General features: G+C 44.4%; 1 protein-coding gene and 1 pseudogene across 1 annotated transcript; both read right to left on the bottom strand.

Moving 5' to 3' along the window:
- Nucleotides 1-6619: 6619 nt before the first annotated feature.
- Nucleotides 6620-10450, bottom strand: LOC138998603 (ornithine aminotransferase, mitochondrial-like; annotated as a pseudogene).
- Nucleotides 10451-10786: 336 nt separating this feature from the next.
- LOC138998602 (zinc finger protein 135-like) lies at nucleotides 10787-12751 on the bottom strand. The gene is made up of 3 exons (XM_070400740.1): nucleotides 12698-12751; nucleotides 11918-12085; nucleotides 10787-11833 (listed from the first exon to the last, which is right to left on the bottom strand). The coding sequence occupies exons 1-3, from the start codon at nucleotides 12749-12751 to the stop codon at nucleotides 10787-10789; spliced, it is 1269 nt and encodes a 422-aa protein (XP_070256841.1).
- Between the last annotated feature and the right edge of the window lie 9915 nt (nucleotides 12752-22666).

Genomic DNA, 22666 nt, shown 5'->3' with positions numbered 1-22666 from the left:
AAAGTTTTGTTGAGAACTTGGCAACCACCACCAGGATTCATGGGCTCTGCCTATTAGTATCTTTCCCCAGCCCCTGGGGATGACCGCATTATGTCAGGGCCTCAGTCCTAAGGGCACAATCTTGCCTAGTTTGCTATCTTTCAAGGGACTTCTGCTTCCTGTCCCCAACTGGGATCCTCTCCCTTCTAGTTTCATTCCCAGCAGTTGGGAAGAGTTTAAAACCCTATTTCAGACAATGTCCCTCTTTTATTCTCCACCATTGATTGCCCTAGGATCCTGAAAATTAGACTGAAACTTCTCACCAAATACTTTGCCTCGTTTTCTCTGTTGCCTTTAGATACAAAACCAGCCCAGGATTCCCGAGTCCTCCCAGCTCAGCCACACCAACCAAAATCTTACAGGGTGGCATTGTAGCCTGTCACCCTCTTTCACACATCACACCATGTATCACCCACAAGTGACTCACTGTTCTGGACTCAGTGACCTGGGTTTCAGGATCTGACAGGCACTGGCATGCAAGGATGGAGGGTAAATGGAGTGAGGCTGAGTAGAAGTCTTCAAGCAAAACGGAGTCCGGGAAGCACATAGGCCTCAATGCTGACTGTTGCTGCTCAACAAGCTTCAGACAAACCACTGCACCATGGCAACAGTGCCTCTGAAGCCTGGTCCTAGTTGTGACCCAGCGCTGGAGCTTATAGTGTAACAGAACGAAAAGGTCAAAGTGAGCACCTGGAAGCAACACCCAAACCAATCAGCACTGGATAAGACCCCTGGCTTGGCTTTCATTGGCTAAACGCAGCCATAATTCGGTGCAGTGCACTTTGGGTAACTTACTTTTTCAGGCCCAACAGGTGGAATTAAGATCTCAGTCATTGACTGATCATTGCAAATACTGGTGTTGGGGACTCCCGGTAGTGCTGGAAAATGACAAATTTAGGATTTGGGGACTGGTCACAGGTTGCATGGAAGTGTTGTCTGCAACTGATCTCTTGTTTTGAGATCTAATTTTAGATTTCATGAAGTTCAGAACGCTGCCTGAGTGAAAAGTATTATTTCCTTTATTCCTGAAGACCACAAATCTAAATGGATATATTGTTTTTAGTTTTTTTTATTTGATTTTTATAGAGAGAATGAAGGAAAGGAAAAGAGAAAATCACTGATTGGTGCCTCCTGCATGGCCCCCACCCACTAGACTTACACACAGAAAACTTGGCTTGTACCTCACGAGGAATCTAACTGGTAACCTTTCTGTGCATGGGACTATCCTCAACCAATAGACCCACTGTGGCCATCAGCTATTTTATTTTTATCAAAACATCCTACTATTAATAGAAAAATAAGGATAGGAGAAAGTGTACATAATCCTCTCCTAGTTGTTTAAAAACAAAATTTTAAAGGGTACATGGCCAACAAGTTGACATTTCCTACATTGTCTGCATGTTTGCAGTCATTACACATTGTGAAACTATGGAGCTAAGACTTACTGAATGTTTACTACACGTGCCAAGCCCTGGATTCAATGTTTTACATGAACTATTTCAACATAAATTGCATGATTATAGAGTTAATAAAAGGCAGGGCTGGAAGACAAACCCATGTGTCTCCAACAACAGAGTTTTGGCTTCTACTGTTAGGCTCTGTAACTATTAGGATTGGCTAGATGTTATTATAAATTACAAACAGACCCAAAGGTTTATTGGTTTTTATATTAAATAAGGTATCTTTCTTGTTCATGCCACATAATCTCCCTGATTCTCCTGGGACTTGTATAAAGAGAAGCCACCATATACATACCTCCTGGATATATCAGAGATGTACAGAGTAGGTGGCAAGTCTCAGTGCTTCCAGACTTTTCTGTTAGCAGTGACAGGCTTCACACTCAGCACATTTCATTGGTCAAAGCATTTCACAGGGCTGAAGCAAATTCAGGTGGTCAGGAGGGAAGTCTGACATACTTGATGGCCACACTCATGTGACTACATGCGGCCAGCCTCTTTGGGGGCTGTGTATGAGCGAAGAAGAGCAGTAAAGATGGGTAGGAAGTGAAGTGGAAATTAGTTCAGATGGTTCTCTTTCCCCTCATCCAGGTGCATTTTGTCCCAGAGCTGCCCACAACCACCACTGTCTAGATTCAAAGGAGTGAACTTCAGTAAGAGGAATTTGGTCAGAAGTCATTGGCCATGAACTCAGAGCCCACTTCTGAGTGTGACCTTTAATAAATCCCTGGCTGCCTCGGTTCCCCCACTATGTTCGAGGTGAAGATCCACATATTAAGAATGTTTATTGGAAGGTACAGGACTGCAAGCATTCCAGCATCCATGTTCTTTGAAATTAATATCGATCACTACTCTGTCTCCTAGTCTCTATCATTTGCATAGCTCAGGTGAGGGCTCCATCAGGTGGGGCTGAATGTAAAAATGCTGACATTAACATCAATGTTGGTCCTGGTTCCCATTCATTTGTGCCTGAACCTGTGCTAAATGTGGTCCCTCCATTGTTCTCTTCATCCCCATTGGAGGAAGCACTGGGCCTAATTTTCCCTCCTTGTCTCAATGTTCCTGAGTGCCCAAGCTCACCCAGTAAATGATGAGAGTCCAGAGGTCATAAAGTGATGCTCCAAGCAACCCCAGGCACATTCCTTATTAGGTGTCAGCATAGCTTACAAATGGGCAAGGGATTGACCTTCTCTTCAGGGACCAGGAGGACCACCCAGGTATGCCAGCCTTCTCCAGGGTTATACAGTTCCTCATTCCTAAGGGGGAATTAGGGTCCTAGGATTCTTCACCCTCAGCTTTCCCCCATATGCACCCATCCAGTGGTTCCTTTTCAGGGATTCAGGATCTTCCAGATCCTCCTCAAAGGCTTAGAGTCCACCAAAAACAGTGCCTCCACACTCTATTCTTCAATTCTGCCACCAGTCTTTCCCAATTCTCCAACTTCTCTCAGCCTGCAGTCCTGCAGTTCTAAGACCCTTCACTTCATCCATCCATGAACCTGAGATGGGACCCAAAGGGGTATAACAGTGGCTTGGAAGAGAAGGGGCTCAGCCTGGGGAGCAGAGAAGAACATATTGTCCTCTAAATCACCCCTGTGGAGATTGCCTATGCATTTGTCTGTTGCTGGGGTGCACACATACAATCTCACGGGGAACATTCAGACATCATAAGCACACAAATGCCCTGGTACAGAACACCCCCAGGCAAAGATGGGCTCGCAGGTGCAGGGCTTGTGGCCAGGCTCATACAGACCCAGACTACAGACTCGGACATCACTTTGAGGGGAATACACAAATACACACAGATAAGAAGACATGGGAACAAGACAGCATCACGATGCACACTCACACACACAATGGACACACACAGGCACACACCTGAAGGGACATATGTGGACACAGTAGACAGACACAAAGAAAATAAAAAACACAGATACAATCAGGAACACTCAAAGGGGCAGCAAGTCACACATACAACCAACACTGATAAGCAAAGCAACACTCCCCTTAATGCTGAGACAAACTAATACACTGTTTTAAAGGAAACATTAAGAACTGAGGTGCTGTCTTGACGAGGTAGTACAGTGGGTTGGAGAATTATCTCATAATGCACCTCCCCCGCTCCAACACACACACACAATAGATTGTGTATTTGATCCTTGGTTGGGGCATGTATGAAAGGCAATTGATCCATGTTCCTCTCCCATTAATGTTTACTTATTTCTCTCCCCGTTTCTCTTTATTATTTATCTAAAATCAATAAACATATCCTCAGCTGAGGATTAAAAAAGAAAAATGTAATAATTAAGGTATTGAATTTTCAAGAACATAGCATTAAATCCAGAGCAATCTCTCTAGAACAGTTATCAGAGAATCATTTGAATGCAGTCAATGTGTCTTCTTTTACTTGGGAGGCTAACAGAATCACTATCGCTGATTTCAGAAAAACCCCACATAATTCATGTCATAGTCATGATCCCGTCCTTGCTTTCATTTAACCACTAAAATATGATGGTTTCTGAATAAAGTCATCCCCTCATTTCCATAACTTAGGTTAGACTTTGTGTGATAAAAATTAACTTATCTTAGTAGAAGCTGTTTCTGAGGGATTCCAACATATTTTAGGCACTGGAGTGAGGAGAGCCAGTTCTCCCTCCAGGTCCCATGTGGCCATGCACTCCCTGTAGATAACTAGAACCTAGAGGTGCAGGAGTGATGCTCTGAGTAGACCCAGACACCGTCCTCTATTAGTTTTAGCTTAGCTTTCACATGGGCAAGGGACACCCTCTCCAGGGATGTTCAGTTCCTCATTATTAGTGGGGATTTAGGAGCCTAGAAGTCTTCCTCTCAGCTTTCCCCCACATGCACCCATCTTCACATTCCTTTCCAAGGATCCTGGATCATCCAGCTACTCCAAGAAGGCACAGTCTTCCACAAACATTTCCAATCCACGCTCTATACATCCTGTCTGTCATCACAGTCTGCCCCTATTCCCCACCTTGCTACAGCCTGAGGTTCTATGAACTGGCCCTGTGCTTAATTCATACTTGAGATGGGACCTCCAGAGGGACACCAGATGCCTGGATGAGCAGGAGAATAAGGGGCTCAACTGGTGGTGGGGAAGAATACCAGGTAGTCCTCTACATCACCTCTCCGGAGATTGACTATGACTTGTCAGTGGTTGGGGTTCACAGACTCAGAGAAATATACAGATAACACGAGCACAGAAACATGCAGGTAGAGAACACCTCCAGCCTCTTCTGGGCACTCAGGTGCCGGACTTAGGTCCAGGCTCACATAGACCCACACTGTAGACATAGGCAATACCTTGAGGGGAAGACACACACACACACACACACACACACACACACACACACACAGGAACAAACAATAGGGGCCACCCAGACAGTGCCACAGGACACACACACAATGGACACACACACAATGGACACACCCCCATATGCTGGCAGGAATCCCTAAAACCAAACCTGTCCAGGGGCCCAACCTCACACCCCACGGTATATTGTCCCTCAGAGTCCAGGCTCCATCACCTCACTCCAGGTGCAAGGGTCTGCTCGGCAAAGGCCAAACTTATGGAGCAGGGAGACCACCTGGAATGCATCCCCCCAATGTGGTATCATGTTGAGACCAAGCCTCTCCTTCAGGAAATGCTTGTACTTCAGAATGGTCTCACCATTAAAAACACACAGCACCATTTTCTGGAGAATCCATGCTACCTCCAGGACTGGTTGGGCAGTGGTATTTTTAATGAAATGAAAATGGAAAAAATTACCCAGAAATGCAAAAATAGAGAGATTCAAACAATGCCCGCGGAGCTTAGGAGAGTGTATGGGCTGCTCAGAGGTAGGTGAACTTATTTGAGGTCCTCAAGTATTAGGGGCTGCTCCAGAATGCCTGGGAGGGATCTGGGCTCCTCAACCACCTGAATCCAAAATAGCTCAGTCTCAACCCCTGGCTGGAAGGTGCTGAGACCACAAAGCCCATGTCCAGGCCCAGAGCTTTTCCCAGCCCCTTAGTGTTTAGTCTCAGGGAGCTCAGATGTCATAATTACTTGTGGGTGACTCTTCAGCTTAGCCCCAGTTCCCCACCCTCCACACCGACAGCAGGGCCCCTCCCCTCCTGTCCTCTCCCTCACTGTGTGCTCTGCAATCATGAGAACCCTTATGGCTGGTTCACCACGGGGAAGCTGCCTGGTTTGTGATGGTGTTCGCATGTGTTGACTCGTTTGGTGAAAAAACACACAAATATATTGCTCAGAGAGCAAGAGAGAGAATAGGGAGAGGGAAACACCCATTTTGTGTTCCACTAATTCTATACATTGTTTGATTCTGTTTTTTTCAAAATATATTTTACTGATTTTTTACAGAGAGAAAGGGAGAACGATAGAGAGTTAGAAACATCGATGAGAGAAACATCGATCAGCTGCCTACTGCACACCTCCTACTGGGGATGTGCCCACAACCAAGGTACATGCCCTTGACTAGAATCGAAATTGGACCCTTCAGTCCACAGGCTGACGCTCTATCCACTGAGCCAAACCAGTTAGGGCATGATTCTTTTTTTAATATAAGCTTTATTTTTAATTTAAAGAAAAACTGAAAACGAGTATTTTTTACAAATTATACCAACACTGAAAACGTAATTTGGGAATGTTGAACATTAGTTCTCAATTCAAAATAATGACATGTCTTGGTGTTGGCTAATGTAAAGTTTATTTAAACCTAGTACTTTTATATAAGCTTAACCATTTCATCCTTCCTAAAATTCAGTGATTATGATTCAACTTTAGAAGGTTAAAGCGGTCTTCTATGTAAAACCCCATATACCTTTTTGAAATACAATATATTTACACCAGCGAGGAAATGATAAAAACCTGTAAAAACCACATGGGACTTGCCGAAAAGGCTGCCTACTGCGGACTGAAGGGTCCCAGGTTCGATTCCGATCAAGGGCATGTACTTGGGTTGCGGGCACATCCCCAGTGGGAGATGTGCAGGAGGCAGCTGATCCATGTTTCTCTCTCATCGATGTTTCTAACTCTCTATTTCTCTCCCTTCCTCTCTGTAAAAAATCAATAAAATATATTAAAAAAAAAAAAAAAAGACTGATGGTCTTTTTGATGACCTCCAAGGCCTCCTGGACCTCGTCCTCTTGATGACCAGAGGAGGTGGAATCTGATGATGTCGCCATGGGTGGGCTTGGCCAAAAGTCCATTATCTCGAAGGTGCAGGCGAACCTTCCAAGCATCGGAATCTTTGGTTTCCCCGCTGACGGTGGCATCCAGCAGCCCCTTCCCAAGCACTGCGGTCACGATGTCCCAGGGCAGCTTCCTGAGCTCATTCTCTTCTTCCAAAACTTCGCAGGCGGCGTTGGCCCCGCGGCTGCCCAGGGGGTTGTCCCTGTACGTGGAGCCGCGCTCCCCAGGCTGGATGGTCAGCATGATCTCGTGGTCACACAGCACCGCCCACATGGGGTACAGGCCACCGGAAAGGGCCTTGCCCAGGAGGACGAGGTCAGGCCTGACGTTTGCATGGCCAACTGCCAGCCATCGCCCAGTCCTGGCCAGTCCTGTCTGGGTCTCATCCAATAAACAGGACTGGGTGCCTGGCGCAGAGCTTGCGCACACCCCTCAGGCAGCCTGGGTCGGGACAATGACGCCCGCGTCGCCCTGAATGGGTTCGACCATGAACGCAGCAACGTTTGGATCCTGAAGAGCACGCTCAAGAGCAGGCAGGTCGTTGTAGGGAATGATCTCGAACCCCGGCATGAAGGGGCCAAAGCCGTCGTCGCTGCTGTGGTCCGTGGAGCTGGAGATGGCACACACAGTCCTGCCCCAAAAGTTTCCAGCTGAGAAGACGATCTTGGCTTTGTCCTTGGGGATGCCCTTCACGGTGCAGCCCCACCACCGCGCCAGCTTGCAAGCGGTCTCCCCGGCCTCCACCCTGTCTGTGCTCGTGGCGAGAACCTGGTGGTAGTTGAAGAGCTTCGTGACGTTCTCCTCGTCTTTGCCCGGCACATTGTTGTAGGAGGCCCGCGAGGTTGGCGTCAGCTTCCCCGCCTGGCTCTTCAGGGCGTCCACAATCTTGGGGTGGCAATGCCCTTGGTTGACGGCGCTGTGCGCACTCAGAAAATCAAAGCATTTCCTGCCTTCCGCATCCCACGGGGAAATACCTGTCCCTCTCTCCAGGGTGACCAGTAAGAGGTGGTAAAGAGCGTCCCAAAATTCAGGCAAGATTTGAATTTTGCGTGAGCATTAACAATGACAAAAAATAAAAGCCCAATTTTACTTGGTTTATTGAATCAGATTTTAATATTTGTTACCCTGTGATTTCAATCCCTTCAATTTGATAAGCATTACCAAGTACCAATTATGGCCCAGGAGCAGAGACAATCAAGACCAAGGCTTTGCGTGTGTACCAGCAAAGCTGTGGAGGCCATTTACCCGTTGTCCTATTCCATACAAAACCCTATAACTGTATACATTTTGAATCAATAAAAAATTTACAAATTTTAATTATAAACCTGTGTTTTCTATCAAAATTACTTCTTGCGTGAATTTTGGGACACCCTTTAGTTGTGAGCGCCATACTTGGCTTCCCCGTTCAAAAACGTCATCCGGCCATAGAGGGCCTTGGACCATCTTCTTAGTCGCCATGGATGTAGGAGAAGTCACTGGCGTGTGGGCGCCCCGCCACAGTCTGCAGACGAGCTAGCTTGGAAAGGATCGTGTCCGCAGAGCAAGAATTCCACCGACCAGCTACCCTTTCTCCTGCGGATAGGATGGAAATGCAGATTGCTCAGCCTGGATCCAGGGACGACCTGCTGGGTCCAATAATCCCTGGGGGTGCCTCTGGCGCCAGAACCAGCGGCTATGTCTTGGTGGCAGCACATTGTTTGATTCTTGCATGGAGCCTGACTGAGGATGGAACCCACAACCTTGGCACTACTGAGATGATGCTTTAATCAACTGAGCTCTCTGGCCAGGGAGAAACTTATCAGGGGTTTTTAGTAAAATAAGTCACTAATGTATCTGAGAATAGTAGATACCAGAACCACTGAGATGAGAGGTAGTGATGGAAGACGACAATTCTCAGGTCACGCATCCCGGAACCAGAGAGGAGGGAGCCTGATTCTGGGTTGTGTCACCTGACCACTGCCCTCTCATAATCCAGGACCCCTCAGCAGGTATCGGAGAGCTGCTTTCGGCCCAATTCCCTGCAGGCCAGGCCGTAGGAACTCACCTGCCAGAGGGATCCCACTCATTCCACAGACACCCTTGAAGCCAAGGCGCTGCCCCAGGTGGAGCCTAATGGGGAGGGACCGGGGAAGGTTGGCATTAGGCTGTGTCAGACCCGTCTCAGCCAGTCCCACCCCACTTGTCACTTTCTAATTAATTTCCTTTCAATGTGCACAAGTCCATACACCCAGTCACTAGTAAAACAAAATGATATACTACTGAAATATCTTATGTCCATGTTCAATGCCATCATTTTCGCAGTTGGAATGTAGTTATGACATTTACACCAGGGAAATTTTCAACTACCACAAACCTAGACTTCAATGTATCATTAAATGCTTAAACTTAAAGAACACTGGTGGAGAATTAACAATGCAGATTAAATGTGTAAGTGTCTGGTACAAGTGGGCTATAAATCATACATAGGGTAAAAATTGAGAAAAACCATTTTGTTTATAGAATTCAAAAACCAAGAATACCATATGGCCAAAAAATCAGTCGAGTCACTGAGGACTGAGTGAAATTGAAACATATGTCTTAGAGGCTGCACCGCCCTCCTATTGGTTAGAATAGAATAATAAATTAAGTTTAAAAGTAAACAAAAAATCCTGATCATTTTAACAAAGAAGATAAAGACAGTGAAAGAAATACATGAAGAAATCATCACCATCAAATATCTTTATGGAAATGAAGTTAAAACAAAAGCGAGTTAACAGTACACTCATTGATGGGGCTAGTACTTAAAAAGATTAACCTTTGCATGTGCTGGCAGAGTTGCATAGAATTTTCTGGGTGGGTGGGAAGGCAAACTGATTGACCATTTGAGGTCATAGTTCCATATATGTTGAAATGTACCACATTCACTGACACTGGAACAGTTTAATAAGACATACATCTGTAGAAAGAATGGAATACAATATTCTGAGCTGTTTTATTTTTAAAACCCCAAACGTAGAAATAACTGAAATTATAGGCGGCTCAATAGTAAAAGTGGTTATCCATAGAATACAATATTTTCTAGAAATAAAAAATTATTTATATAAACGTTAGTGTTAAATCTCAAACATCTGTATAGCATGAAGGAAGCCAGTGTTTGTTAAAAAGAATTCACCTTATAGTGCCAATAAATTTATGAAAAATATGAACTACTTTATTGTAAAGGAAGGTAAATCAATGTCTGCATGGAGGGTTGGGGAAGCAGAAATATTACAAAATGACTGGGGGTAAATACAGAGTGTGGCAAATTCAGGTTTAGAGTAGTTGGTGTTGAAAATAATGCACTAATAAATAACAACACAAATATAAAAACACCCTTAAAAAAAAGATCATAAACCAGAGCAGAGGAGAGCACAGAGTTTGCAGGTTGGTGAATAAAAAACCCCCAAAATTTATCAAAGCATAATGTGAGTACCACTATGTCCCTGAAAGAGGTAGCACTGCTTAGCTGAGAACAGCTGCTCTGGATGAATCCTGGGTCAGGTCCATTTTCTAGTCATAGAGAAATGAATGAAGATACTGCCAAGAGCTTGGAGGAATCATAATTACCACAAGCAGAAGCGAGAACACAGAATACATTCCCCTGAGCACCCAGGGAATGTGACCGATGCACACTCCTCAGGTGAGGCAGGTGTTAGCTGTGAAATCTCTTTAGTGATAAACACTCACAGTGACATCATTTGGGTTGTAGGTCTGGACATGTTAGCAAGTACAACACAGATCCTTCAAGTCTCAATTGTACCTCAATTTTATGACTAATCTAGCAGAGTGTATGTTCTCATTAAAGGGGTTTACATTCATGTAAATGGGTCACATCGAGCCCCTTAAGTGTTCTTATTCTTAGTGAGAAAAATAAAACATTCCCTGCACATTTACATCTTTTCTCCAGTGTGAAATTACAGGTGTCTAACCAGGTTATAGTTGTAGCTAAAAGGAATCCCACACTCACTACACTCACCAGTGTGAACTCCCTTGTCTTCACTGGGGATAGAGCTTTCACTAAAGGATTTCGCACATTAACTACACTCATATGGCTTTTATCGGGTGTGAACTCTGTGGTGTTTCCTGAGGGCAGACCTTTCACTGAAATGCTTCCCACATTCACTACACTCATATGGCTTTTCTCCAGTGTGAACTCTGCGGTGGTTAGTGAGGGTAGCCTTTTCTCTGAAATGTTTCCCACAATCGCTACACTCATATGGCTTTCCTCCAGTGTGAACTCGTTGGTGTATAGTGAGGGCAGCCTTTTGTCTGAAATGCTTCCCACATTCACTACACTCATATGGCTTTTCTCCAGTGTGCACTCTGTGGTGCTTATTGAGGGCAGACCTTTCACTGAAATGCTTCCCACATTCACTACAGTCATATGGCTTTTCTCCAGTGTGCACTCTGTGGTGCTTATTGAGGGCAGACCTTTCACTGAAATGCTTCCCACATTCAGTACACTCATATGGCTTTTCTCCAGTGTGCACTCTGTGGTGCTTATTGAGGGCAGACCTTTCACTGAAATGCTTCCCACATTCACTACACTCATATGGCTTTTCTCCAGTGTGCACTCTGTGGTGCTTATTGAGGGCAGACCTTTCACTGAAATGCTTCCCACATTCACTACACTCATATGGCTTTTCTCCAGTGTGAACTCTGTGGTGTCTAGTGAGGGCAGCCCTTTCACGGAAATGCTTCCCACATTCGCTACACTCATATGGCTTTTCTCCAGTGTGAACTCTTTGGTGTATAGTGAGTTTATACATTTGACGAAAGGATATCCCACATTCACTACACTCATATGGCTTTTCACCAGTGTGAACTGTGTGGTGTTCAGTGAGGTGAGACCTCTGACGAAAGGATATCCCACATTCACTACACTCATATGGCTTTTCTCCAGTGTGAACTCTGTAGTGTTTAGTGAGTTCAGCCCTTTCAGTGAAATGCTTCCCACAATCGCTACACTCATATGGCTTTTCTCCAGTGTGAACTCTGTGGTGTCTAGTGAGGGTAGCCTTTTCTCTGAAATACTTCCCACATTCGCTACACTCATATGGCTTTTCTCCAGTGTGAACTCTTTGGTGCACAGTGAGGTGCCACTTTTGACGAAAGGATATCCCACATTCACTGCACTCATATGGCTTTTCTCCAGTGTGAACACTGTGGTGTTTAGTGAGGGCAGCCTTTTCTCTGAAATGCTTCCCACATTCGCTACACTCATATGGCTCTTCTCCAGTGTGAACTCTTTGGTGTACAATGAGGCGACACTTTTGACGAAAGGATATTCCACATTCACTGCACTCATGAGGCTTTTCTCCAGTGTGAACTCTTTGGTGTACAATGAGGCGACACTTTTGACGAAAGGATATCCCACATTCGCTGCACTCATAAGGCTTTTCTCCAGTGTGAACTCTCCCATGTGGAGGGTGGTCAAACATTTGTCTACACACTTCCCCACATTTATTATACTCATAAATCATATCTCCAGAGCAGAGACCTTTCTGATAAGCAACTTTCTGTTTCTGGCTGTCAGCTCTTTCACATTCCACCCACTGGTGATGTCTTTTTCCACTGAGAAATTCCTGTGAAATCTCATTGTTACTGTGTGGCTCCATAGTGTTAAGAGTGGCCTGGTGCTGGAGAAGCCCTAACATGGCTGGGGAGTCGTCCTCAACCTCCATACTAGCTACAGGCATCCCAGATAAGTAGAAGCAGCAACAGGTCACAAGCGAGGGACTCTCCATATCTTCTTTCCAGGGCTTCTCTCCACTGGCATCCTTCTGTTGCTGGTGAGGGTTTGCACTGGAACACAAGTCTCTCAAACATGCATCACTTAAGAACACATTCTTCTCAAAGTAAACCACTTGTAACTCACTCAGGTGCAAAATATCTTTTAACACTGAGAAGCACGGCTTACACAGATGGGTCCTCTGGGTGGCTGCAGCTGTCCTGGAAGCCCTGACCTGAGAATCTCCTATAGATATACTGTGCTGAGAATAGGCCTCCACATCATCCATCTTACGCCAAGGACCTGAAAACAGAGGAATGATGACGAAATGAATGTTGACTCTGGTGACAGTGGGAAGTCCCATTATAAAAGTGGGTTGCACATACTACATTGGTTTCATGCAATTGGCTGAAAATAAAAGACCTGAAAGATGGATTAGTAAGAGGTCACTCTGAAGTTCTTGAGCACTGAAGATCACAAAACAAGGGAGACTTCAGCAGAAATAGAGCAAAAACAAGACAAGTACACATGGAGGAGAAGTGGACTGTCCAGCTCATTCTGCTGCTAACAACATTCAGTAGATCAGTGATGGTGAACCTATGACACGTGTGTCAAAGTTGACATGCAAACTCATTTTTTTGCTTGATTTTTCCTTGTTAAATGGCATTTAAATATATAAAATAAATATCAAAAATATAAATCTTTGTTTTACTATGGTTGCAAATATCAGAAAAATTCTATTTGTGACATGGCACCAGAGTTAAGTTAGGGTTTTTCAAAATGCTGACACGCTAAGCTCAAATAGTTTGCCATCACTGCAGCAGATCTTCTATGCTGGTGACATGGGCAAGTTGTGCAGAAGGTTGGTTACATCTCATTCCAAGTAAAATTCAATAAACAAGTAGCTGGTATTTTAGGGGTATTTAAGCATGTGCACTGAGTGGCCAGATTATCATGACCACCCCATCAGCACAAAGAAATGAATTAGTTATGCAAAGAATAATAATAATAATGATAATAAAACCTTGAGAGTATTTGCTTAGGAAGTTTTCAATATTGAGTATTTTGGAAGTGTCAATGAAGTGCTGACGGGGTGGTCATTATAATCTGGCCACTCAGTGTATGTGCTCCTTATAACGCTTGCATAGGTCCATGTTGTAGAATACTGCAGAAAGAGATGTGCAAAGGAATAGGTGATGTAAAAAGGACACAAAGGCAAAGATATCCAAAGCTAGAAAGTCATTGATGAAATGAGAAGCCAGCAAAGTGTCAAATATGGAAAAGGAAATGTATAAATGAGGGGTGGCCATTGGAACTTGCACCAAACATCATTAGACAGGAGCAGGTTCCTGGTACAACCTGAACACCATCCTTATGTCATACCTCCCCCGAGCTGCCACTCAGCCAGGCCAGGCTTCCCCTAGGAACATCCTGTACGTTCACCCTGCAGAAACCCAGGGTTCTCTCTGCACCTCCTTTCCTAGAAATATCTACAAACTAAATATTCCAAGTTTCAATGAAAGACAACAGAGGTGAGCAGCCATCACTTGCCCATAGCATTCGGCTTGCAATAGTATTCACAGAAGGTAATATTACAAACAACAATGGAAGGAGGGTCTTACAATAACAGCAACTGGTTCATGTATATAAAGAAGATACCTGGCACAGGCATTCACCAAGGTCCTTATCTACAGGAAAGGTGCAGAAGTGGAGGCCATGGATCTGGATACAGTCACCCTTCCTGGGTGAGGAAGAGCAGGAGGGACCCATTAAGCTGTCTGTAAGACTGCTGACACCCAGACACTTCCTGCAGTTCCTAAGGCAACTGGTGTTAGGGAAGTTTTTGGAGTCTATTGCTCAGGGCTCTCTGAGAGCTCAGCACTGGCAGCCACAGCCCATTTCACAAGACAGTGGGGGAAATGAGCAGAGCCCATGATCTTGCTTTGAGAGAGACAGTGCTATGTCTGGAGAATAAATAAAGAGTGGGCATCACTTCAGGGCACTAGGAGAGATGAAGGTCTTACCTACGAATGATACAAGTGAAAACACTTCCAGCATCACATCACAGTACAGACGTCTCTGAGCCTCATCAAGGATCTCCCACTCCTCCTGAGCAAACGCAATGGCCAGGTCCTCAAAATTCATATCCTGTCATAATGAGGACAGTACATCCCATGATAAGATTCTCTCTTGAGATGCCAAGTTTGTCACACTCCCCACCCGGTACAACCATCTGCTTCCTCTAATCCCCACATCAGGGAAGACAGCAGGCCTTAGTCCCATCAAAGTCAGTATCTCCTTATATTCCTACTAGAGGCCCGGTGCACAAAAATTTGTGCACTTGGGGGGGTGGGCCTCAGCCCAGCCTATGCCCTCTTGCAGTCTGGGACCCCTCGGAAGATGTCCACCTGCTGGCTTAGGCCCACTCCCTGGTGGATTGGGCCCAAGCTGGTAGTCACACACTCCTCTGGCAGCCCGGCAGCCCTGGGGAAATGTCCACTTGCCAGCAGGGAGCAGGCCTAAGCTGCAGTCGGATATCCTTAGCGCTGTTGAGGAAGTGGGAGAGGCTCCCACCACCACCGCTGTACTGGCAGCCATCAGCCTGGCTTGTGGCTGAGGAGACCTCCCCCTGTGGGAGTGCACTGACCTCCAGGGGGCAGCTTCTGCACTGAGCGTCTGCCCCCTGGTGGTCAGTGTGTGTCATAGTGACCAGTCATTCCCAGTTGTTCTGCTGTTAGGGCTGATGGCTGTTTGCAGCTGGTCACATCCCCTTCAGAGTGCGGGTCCCCACTGGGGTGCCTGGCCAGCCTGGGTGAGGGGCTGATGGCTGTTTGCAGGCTGGTCACACCCCCTTCAGGGTGGGGGTCCCCACTGGGGTGCCTGGCCAGCCTGGGTGAGAGGCTGATGGCTGTTTGCAGGCTGGTCAAGCCCCTTTCCCAGTGGGGACCCTTACCCCATGGAGGTTTGGCTAGCCTGGGTGAGGGGCTGAAGGCTGTTTTCAGGCTGGCCACACCCCCTTTTGGGTGGGGAGTCCTGCAGGGGTGCCTGGCCAGTCTGGGTGAAGGGCTGAGGGCTGTTTTCAGGCTGGCCAAGCCCCCTGGCGACGGAAGCTCCCAGCCTCTCCTTTTCTTTTCTTTTTTAATTCTGGGGTTTATTTACCTTCTATAATTGAAACTTTGTAGCTTTCAGAGGAGCTCAGAGCTGGCCAGGGTGGGCAAGAGGGAAGCCTGCTGGTCGCTCCAGCTCCGTGGCCATGGCCAGCTGAAAGCAGGTACCTGGGGTTTATTTACCTTCTCTAATTGAAACTTTGTTGCTTTGAGTGGAGTTCAGAGCCCGCCGTGGCAAGCGGGAAGCTTGGCTTCCTCCATCATTGGGGCAACCAAGCCTCCTGCTTGCTCCAGCTCCGGGGCTGCCGGCTGGCCATCTTGTTTGGTTAATTTGCATATAGTCGCTCTGACTGGCTGGTGTGCGTGGCTTAAGGTGTAGCGAAGGTATAGGCAATTTGCTTGTTTGTCTTTTATTAGTGCAGATTGATGCTGTGTCTCTCACAACAATAAAGGCAGATGAGCAGTTATAATATACCTGTGCTTTGGGCCTCAAATGAGAGTCAGACTGCCCCCTTTCAATAACAGTGGGTGCCAGTAACATAGGGTAGGATGAGATGTTGCACATAAAGGGAGTGTGAGTGACTTGACACTGGTCTTGTCAAGCAATACCCATGTTGTCCTCCAAATTGTCCCTCAAAGACACCAAAATGCTAATGCCCATTACACTTCCGACTTCAATCCCAGTTTGCTGGGGCCATCACTTTGCATTACCTGTTGCCCATAGTTCTTTGATCCACACTTGTCTCACAGCTTCATTCCCAGAGGCACATTTCACTAATGACATAAATAAGCCATCACAAGGACAGGTTGTTTTCTAACTAGTTTATTTTCTAAAATTCTAGTTCACCACCTCTGTGATATATTTCTCTCTCAACCTTCTCTGTTCTGCCTTCCCCATGCTGATGGAGATTTTCAAGTGCAGGTGACACTGATGTATGCTATCTCATTCCTATTGTTCACTGGGTCAGGCCTCAACTAGAAATGACAGGTGGGCACATATATGTCACCTAAGCTCTGGACCTCGTATGTAGCACCACAACAACCCATCTTGTTAGAAATTATCCTAAAATTTCCCATATCATATCATGAAGACACCATCAGAAATGGACTCCCTTTTCATTCACTCGTCTGTCAATGTTAGTGCCCAGCTGCTCTGGTTTTAGTCCCAGGACCACACTGATGTCATCATGCCCTGTGGGTGACTGTGCAGCTCAGCCCGGTTCCCCCACCTGCTACACTGACATAAAGAGCACCTCCCATACTGTTCTTTGGATCTCTTATCCTCCACACCCCGCTCACCCTCTCATGCCTTTTTCCTGAGGTTTGAAGGTCTCTTTGATGCTTTTGTCTCTGAATGTATTTTTGTTCATCACTTTATGCCAGTGGTCCTCATCCTTCCTAATGCCGCGACCCTTTAATAAAGCTCCTCATGTTGTGGTGACCCCCCAAAAAATATATAATTATATATGTGTTTTCCAATGGTCTTAGGCCACCCTTGTGAAACGGTCGTTTAACCCCCAAAGGGGCTGTGACCCACAGGTTGAGAACCGCTGGTTTATGCTGTCATTATATTCCACAAATGATGATATCATGTGATACTGATCTTTCTCTGACTTGCTTATTTTGCTTAGCATAATGCCCTCCAGGTAATAAATTCATTTTAAAAATTGTTAAAAGATTCTGAGCAGACATTTTAACAAATATGATAAAGACAATGTGAATATATGTATGAAACAAATCCTCACCATCAAAAAGTGTAAGGTTAATGAAAGTAAAACAAAGGTGAGGTAATCCTATACTCATTTATTGGGCTAGTATTTAAAAAAAATTACCATCATATGTGCTGGCAGAGTTGCAGAAAAACAGGAACTTTCATTACTCTGGGTGGGTGGGAATGCAAAGGAAATAAGCATTTTAGATCACAGTTCCACATATCTTACAATGTAAAACATACATCTAGATAATGAACTGAACACAATATGCCCAGCAGATTTCTCTGTAATACCCCAAACCTGGAAATAACCAAAGTCATAGACACATAATTAAAGTAGTAATTCACAGTACACAATTTGTGTTGAATCTCAAAATAACTATGTAGGGTGAAGGAAACCAATATTTGTTAAAGAGCACAGACCTTCTAGTGCCTATAAAATTATGAAAAATATGCACTACTGTGTTGTAATGGAAGGAAAATCTATGCCTACTTGTAGGACTGGGGAAGGTAGAGAGAGAGTTTGTAAAAGGGCAGAAGGTAAATATAGGGTATGCCAAAAGTAGGGTTAGAGTTGTTGGTATAGGAAGTATACAATAATTAACAAATAATAATACAAGAATTTACTCTGCCCTAGTTAGTGTTACTCACTCAGTTAGGCATCATCCCCTACACTTAAAGGTCACTACAACAGGTCAGGGCACTAGAACATGTCTTCCTCAAACCCCAGTAGGGGGCATGCAAGAGGCATCAGATTAACATATGTCTCTCATATAGATGTTTCTCTCTCCCCCCTTCCTTTCCATTCTTCCTAAAAGAATCAATAAAAGTCATGTTTAAAATACTTTTGTAAAAACAATAAACTATGTGTTTTGGGTGCTCACTATTGTAAACCTATTTTTGCTCCACCCTGTACATTAGTGACAGATAAGTTTATTTCATGTGTGACAACTTCACAGCTTTATATATACATCAAACCTCACCAAATAGTACATATTAAAAAATGTGCAGTTTGTTGCATGTCATTTCTCATATCCTGGAAGGAACAGCCTTGCCATAGTCCCAGCAAATATTGGTAAGCAATTTAGACTATTATCATCAGAATCCATAGGAATGTTGACTGGTTTCAAGAAACATCCTGGGGTTGCTTATAGGATTATTCTTCCTCTACCTTTGAATTCTGGTATGTTGAGCATCAACCTTGAGGTGAACACCCTAGGGGGGCCAGCAGAATAGCAAAATTATAAGACTATTTTCTCTGCCAATGACTTCAGTCATAGAAAACAGGTATAGAGGTCCTGGAATATCTGTACACAAACATCACACAAGCCACAGGCCCTGCAACATTTGTGGAAAACAGTCAGAAGAGGCATTTTTCAACTAATTTACTGCAGTCTCTCCCACTCACGATTGAAACAGTGCTTCTGCCCTAATTGTGGTTGCACGCAACCCCCAGATTCTTACCACAAAGGACACCAGCCTATGAAATTTAGTACATCATGACATATGGATCATTTGCTGAGACTTATGTCATACACACTGTGAACAAAGTGCTTCACAGAAGCACAACAAAGACCTCCTCTACAGGGTGACCTTTGACTTCACCAATAATAGAGGTACCAGGCTGAAAATTAGAACCATAAAGTCCTGCAGTCTTGCTTTCAAGGCTTTTGGAAGAAATGCAAAATAAGCAAATAGTGGCCAAAGAGTGATTTTCTGCCATCATGATGTCCCTTCAGAAGCACTGAAAGTTTGGGATCCCCACAATATCTCTTCACCTCTACCTGCTGACAGATCACAATTGTGCTTTCAATTCATCCCAGGCAGAGAATAGAACCAATAAATTAAAGGTACAAATGCAAAAAGCACCTTTATAGAAAGATCACTGCCGAAACCGGTTTGGCTCAGTGGATAGAGCATCGGCCTGTGGACTGAAAGGTCCCAGGTTCTATTCCAGTCAAGGGCATGTACCTGGGTTGCGGGCACATCCCCAGTGGGAGATGTGCTGGAGGCAGCTGGTCGATGTTTCTCTCTCATCAATGTTTCTAACTCTCTATCTCTCTCCCTTCCTCTCTGTAAAAAATCAATAAAATATATTTTTAAAAAAAGATCATAAACCAGAGACATATACAGTAAGTGGTTTGCATGTTGGTGAAAAAATTCATCACAGCACAATGTGAGAAGCACAATGTCCCTGAAAGGTGTAGCATATTTTAGGACTGTGGTCTGGGGGAAACAATGGTTAGGTCCATTCCTTACTCAGAGACAAAGGAGTGAAGATCCTAAGAGCTCGGAGTACTCATCATTTCCTCAAACATAAGTAAGAATACAGAATTCATTTTTTTCTGAGCACACAGGACTTCCCACAATCAGTACAGACATATAGCTTTTCTCTAGTGTGAACTCTCCTGTGGATAGGAGGTGATTGTTGCAGGAAAAAGATTTCCCATATTCACTACATTCATAAGGTTTTGCAGCACTGTGAACTCTCTAGTATTGAGTGAAGTTACTGTGTTGCCTAAAGGACTCCCCACAATCACTACACTCGTATAGCTTTTCTCTACTGTGAGTGCTGTGATGTTGAATGAGTTTGGACCTCAGGATGATGGACTTCCCATGATCACTACACTCGTATTGCATCTCTACAGTGTAAACTTTTCTATGATGAATGAGGAAAAAGATATTTCTAAAAGCTTTTCTACATTTTTTACACTTATAAATCACTACTCTGGAGTAGATAACCTGATGTTGAACAACTTTCTGGTTGTGGCTGGCAGCTTTTTCACATTCAGCCCACTCGTCATGACTTCTTCCACTGAGAAATTCTTGTGAAATCTCACTACCCAGTGTTAAAAGTGGCCTGGTGCTGGAGAATGTCTCAGATGGCTGGCAAGTCTTTCCCAACCTCCCTAATGGTTGAAGCCACCCATATTAAGTAAAAGGTGCTCTGGGACACAAGTGAGGCCCTGTCCATATCTTCTTTCCAGGGCTTCTGTCCACTGGCATCTCTCTGTTGCTGGTGAGGGTTTGCAATGAAACAGAAGTCTCTCGCACATATATGTTATGGATGAAGGCTTTCTGCTCAAAATATACTACTTGGAACTCAGTCAGGTCCAAAATATCTTTTAAGACTGAGAAAAATATGTGTCTTCTGAGTTGCTGGGGCTGTCTTAAAAGCCCTGACATGACTCTCCTGGTACATATACACTCTGCTCAGAATTGGTCTCCTCATCATCCCTTTTATGCCAACAACGTGAAAATAGAAAAATGGTAAGGAACTGAATGCTGACTGTGGTGACAGGTGGAAGTTCCTTTACAAAAGTGTGTTGCACATAACATGGTTCCGTGCAATTGACTCACAACAAAAGATCTATAGGAAGGATTATAAGTTACTCCATGAAGGTCTGGGCTACTGAAGATCACAAAACAAGGAAGATCTCAAACAAAATATGACTCATGCAGTAAGCACCACGTGGAAGAGAAGAAGGATCTTCAGCTCATTCTTCTGCTAACAGAGTTGAGCATGGTTTGTCTGCTGGTGACGTGGAAAGCTGTGCTGAAATATGGTTATGTCTCATTCCAAGTAATCTATATATATAAAAGGGTAATATGCAAAGTGACCCCTTCGGAGTTAGTCCTGGAGAACGATCGCTCGCTATGACATGTGCTGACCACCAGGAGGCAGTGCGGAACATGGTGGGTGACCAATGGCAGCAGCAGGGGAAACGAGGGAAGGAGGGAAGGAGGAGGTGGGGGAACCATGCGGTGGCAGCATGGAAGGGGAAACCATGCGGTGGTGGCACGCGTGTGGCAAGGGATAGAGGAGTTGGGCAGGCAGAAAATCTGATCGGCCATGATCGCTGGCCTGGCCTAGGGACCCTACCCATGGACAAATTTCATGCTCCGGGCCTCTACTATTCAATAAATTAGTACCTGATGTTCAAGAACTATTTAAGCTTGTAGGTGCAACTCATAACACATGTACAGGTCTATGTTAGAGAATACTGAAGACGGAGCAATGCAGAGGAACAGGTGATGCAAAAAGGCCACACAGTGAAGGTAGTCAATGGCCAGGAGGTCACAGGTGAGATGATAAGTTAGCACAGTGTCAAGTATGGCAAAAAAAAAAGAAAAAAAAACAAGTAGAAATGTAGTATTAGCCATTGCGACTAGATAAGAAGAAATAAAAGGCATCCAAATTGGAAAAGAGGAAGGAAAACTGTTCTTATTCGCACATGACATGATATGGTACATAAAAAACCCTAAGGACTCCATCAAAAAACTACTAGACTTAATAAATGAATTCAGCAATGTAGCAGGATACAAAATCAACACCAAGAAATCTATGGCATTTCTATACATCAATAGTGAATTTACAGAAAGAGAGACTAAAAAAGCAATCACATTTACCATCACACCAAAAAAATTAAGATACCTAGGAAAAAACCTAACTAAAGAGGTAAAAGACCTCTACTCAGAAAACTACAAGACATATCAACATATATTCCTCTAAAGAGATAGAGGAAGACATAAACAGATGGAAGAACATACAATAGAATCAGCATCATTAAAATGTCCATACTACCCAAAGCAACCTAAAAATTCAACGCACTTCCCATTAATATACCAACAACATATTTCACAGACCTAGAAGGAACTCTCCAAAAATTGATCTGGAATAAAAAAGACCCCGAATAGCTGCAGCGATCCTGAGAAAGAAGAACAAAGTAGGTGGGATTTCAATACCTGATATCAAGCTGTATTACAAAGCCACTGCTCTCAAAACTGCCTGGTACTGGCACAAGAACAGACATATAGATCAATGGAATAGAATATAGAGCCCAGAAATTCACCCGAACCAATATGCTCAATTAATATTTGACAAAGGAGGGAAGGACTTACAATGGAGTCAAGATAGTCTCTTCAATAAATGGTGTTGGGAAAATTGGAAAGATACATGCAAGAAAATGAAACCAGACCACCAACTTACACCATACACAAAAATAAACTGAAAATGGATAAAGGACTTAAATGTAAGATGGGAAATCATAAAAATACAAGAGGAATCCAAAGGCAACAAAATCTCAGACATATGCCGAAGCAATTTCTTCACTGATACAGCTCCTAGACCTAGGGCATTGGAAACTAAAGAGAAAATAACAGAGGCAGTCAAAAAATCACAAATGTATTGACTACATTCCAAGGTTTGGAATGAGGAACCTAGTTTTCAAAAAAAGCAATTTACAGAAGCAGAGACAGCATGCAATCCAAACCACTGTTTTGGGTAAACACATTATCTAGAGTCCTTGGGTAACCTAGGTTAAACTTAGGCATGTTATCTAAACCACAGTCCTGGGTCTCCAGAACACTGAGTTGACAAGTTAAC

The sequence above is a fragment of the Myotis yumanensis genome, unplaced genomic scaffold, assembly GCF_028538775.1.
Source record: "Myotis yumanensis isolate MYYU_CA2020_CCGP unplaced genomic scaffold, mMyoYum1.0.hap1 SCAF_20, whole genome shotgun sequence".
NCBI lineage: Eukaryota > Metazoa > Chordata > Mammalia > Chiroptera > Vespertilionidae > Myotis > Myotis yumanensis.
This window is presented reverse-complemented; position numbering and strand designations above follow the sequence as displayed.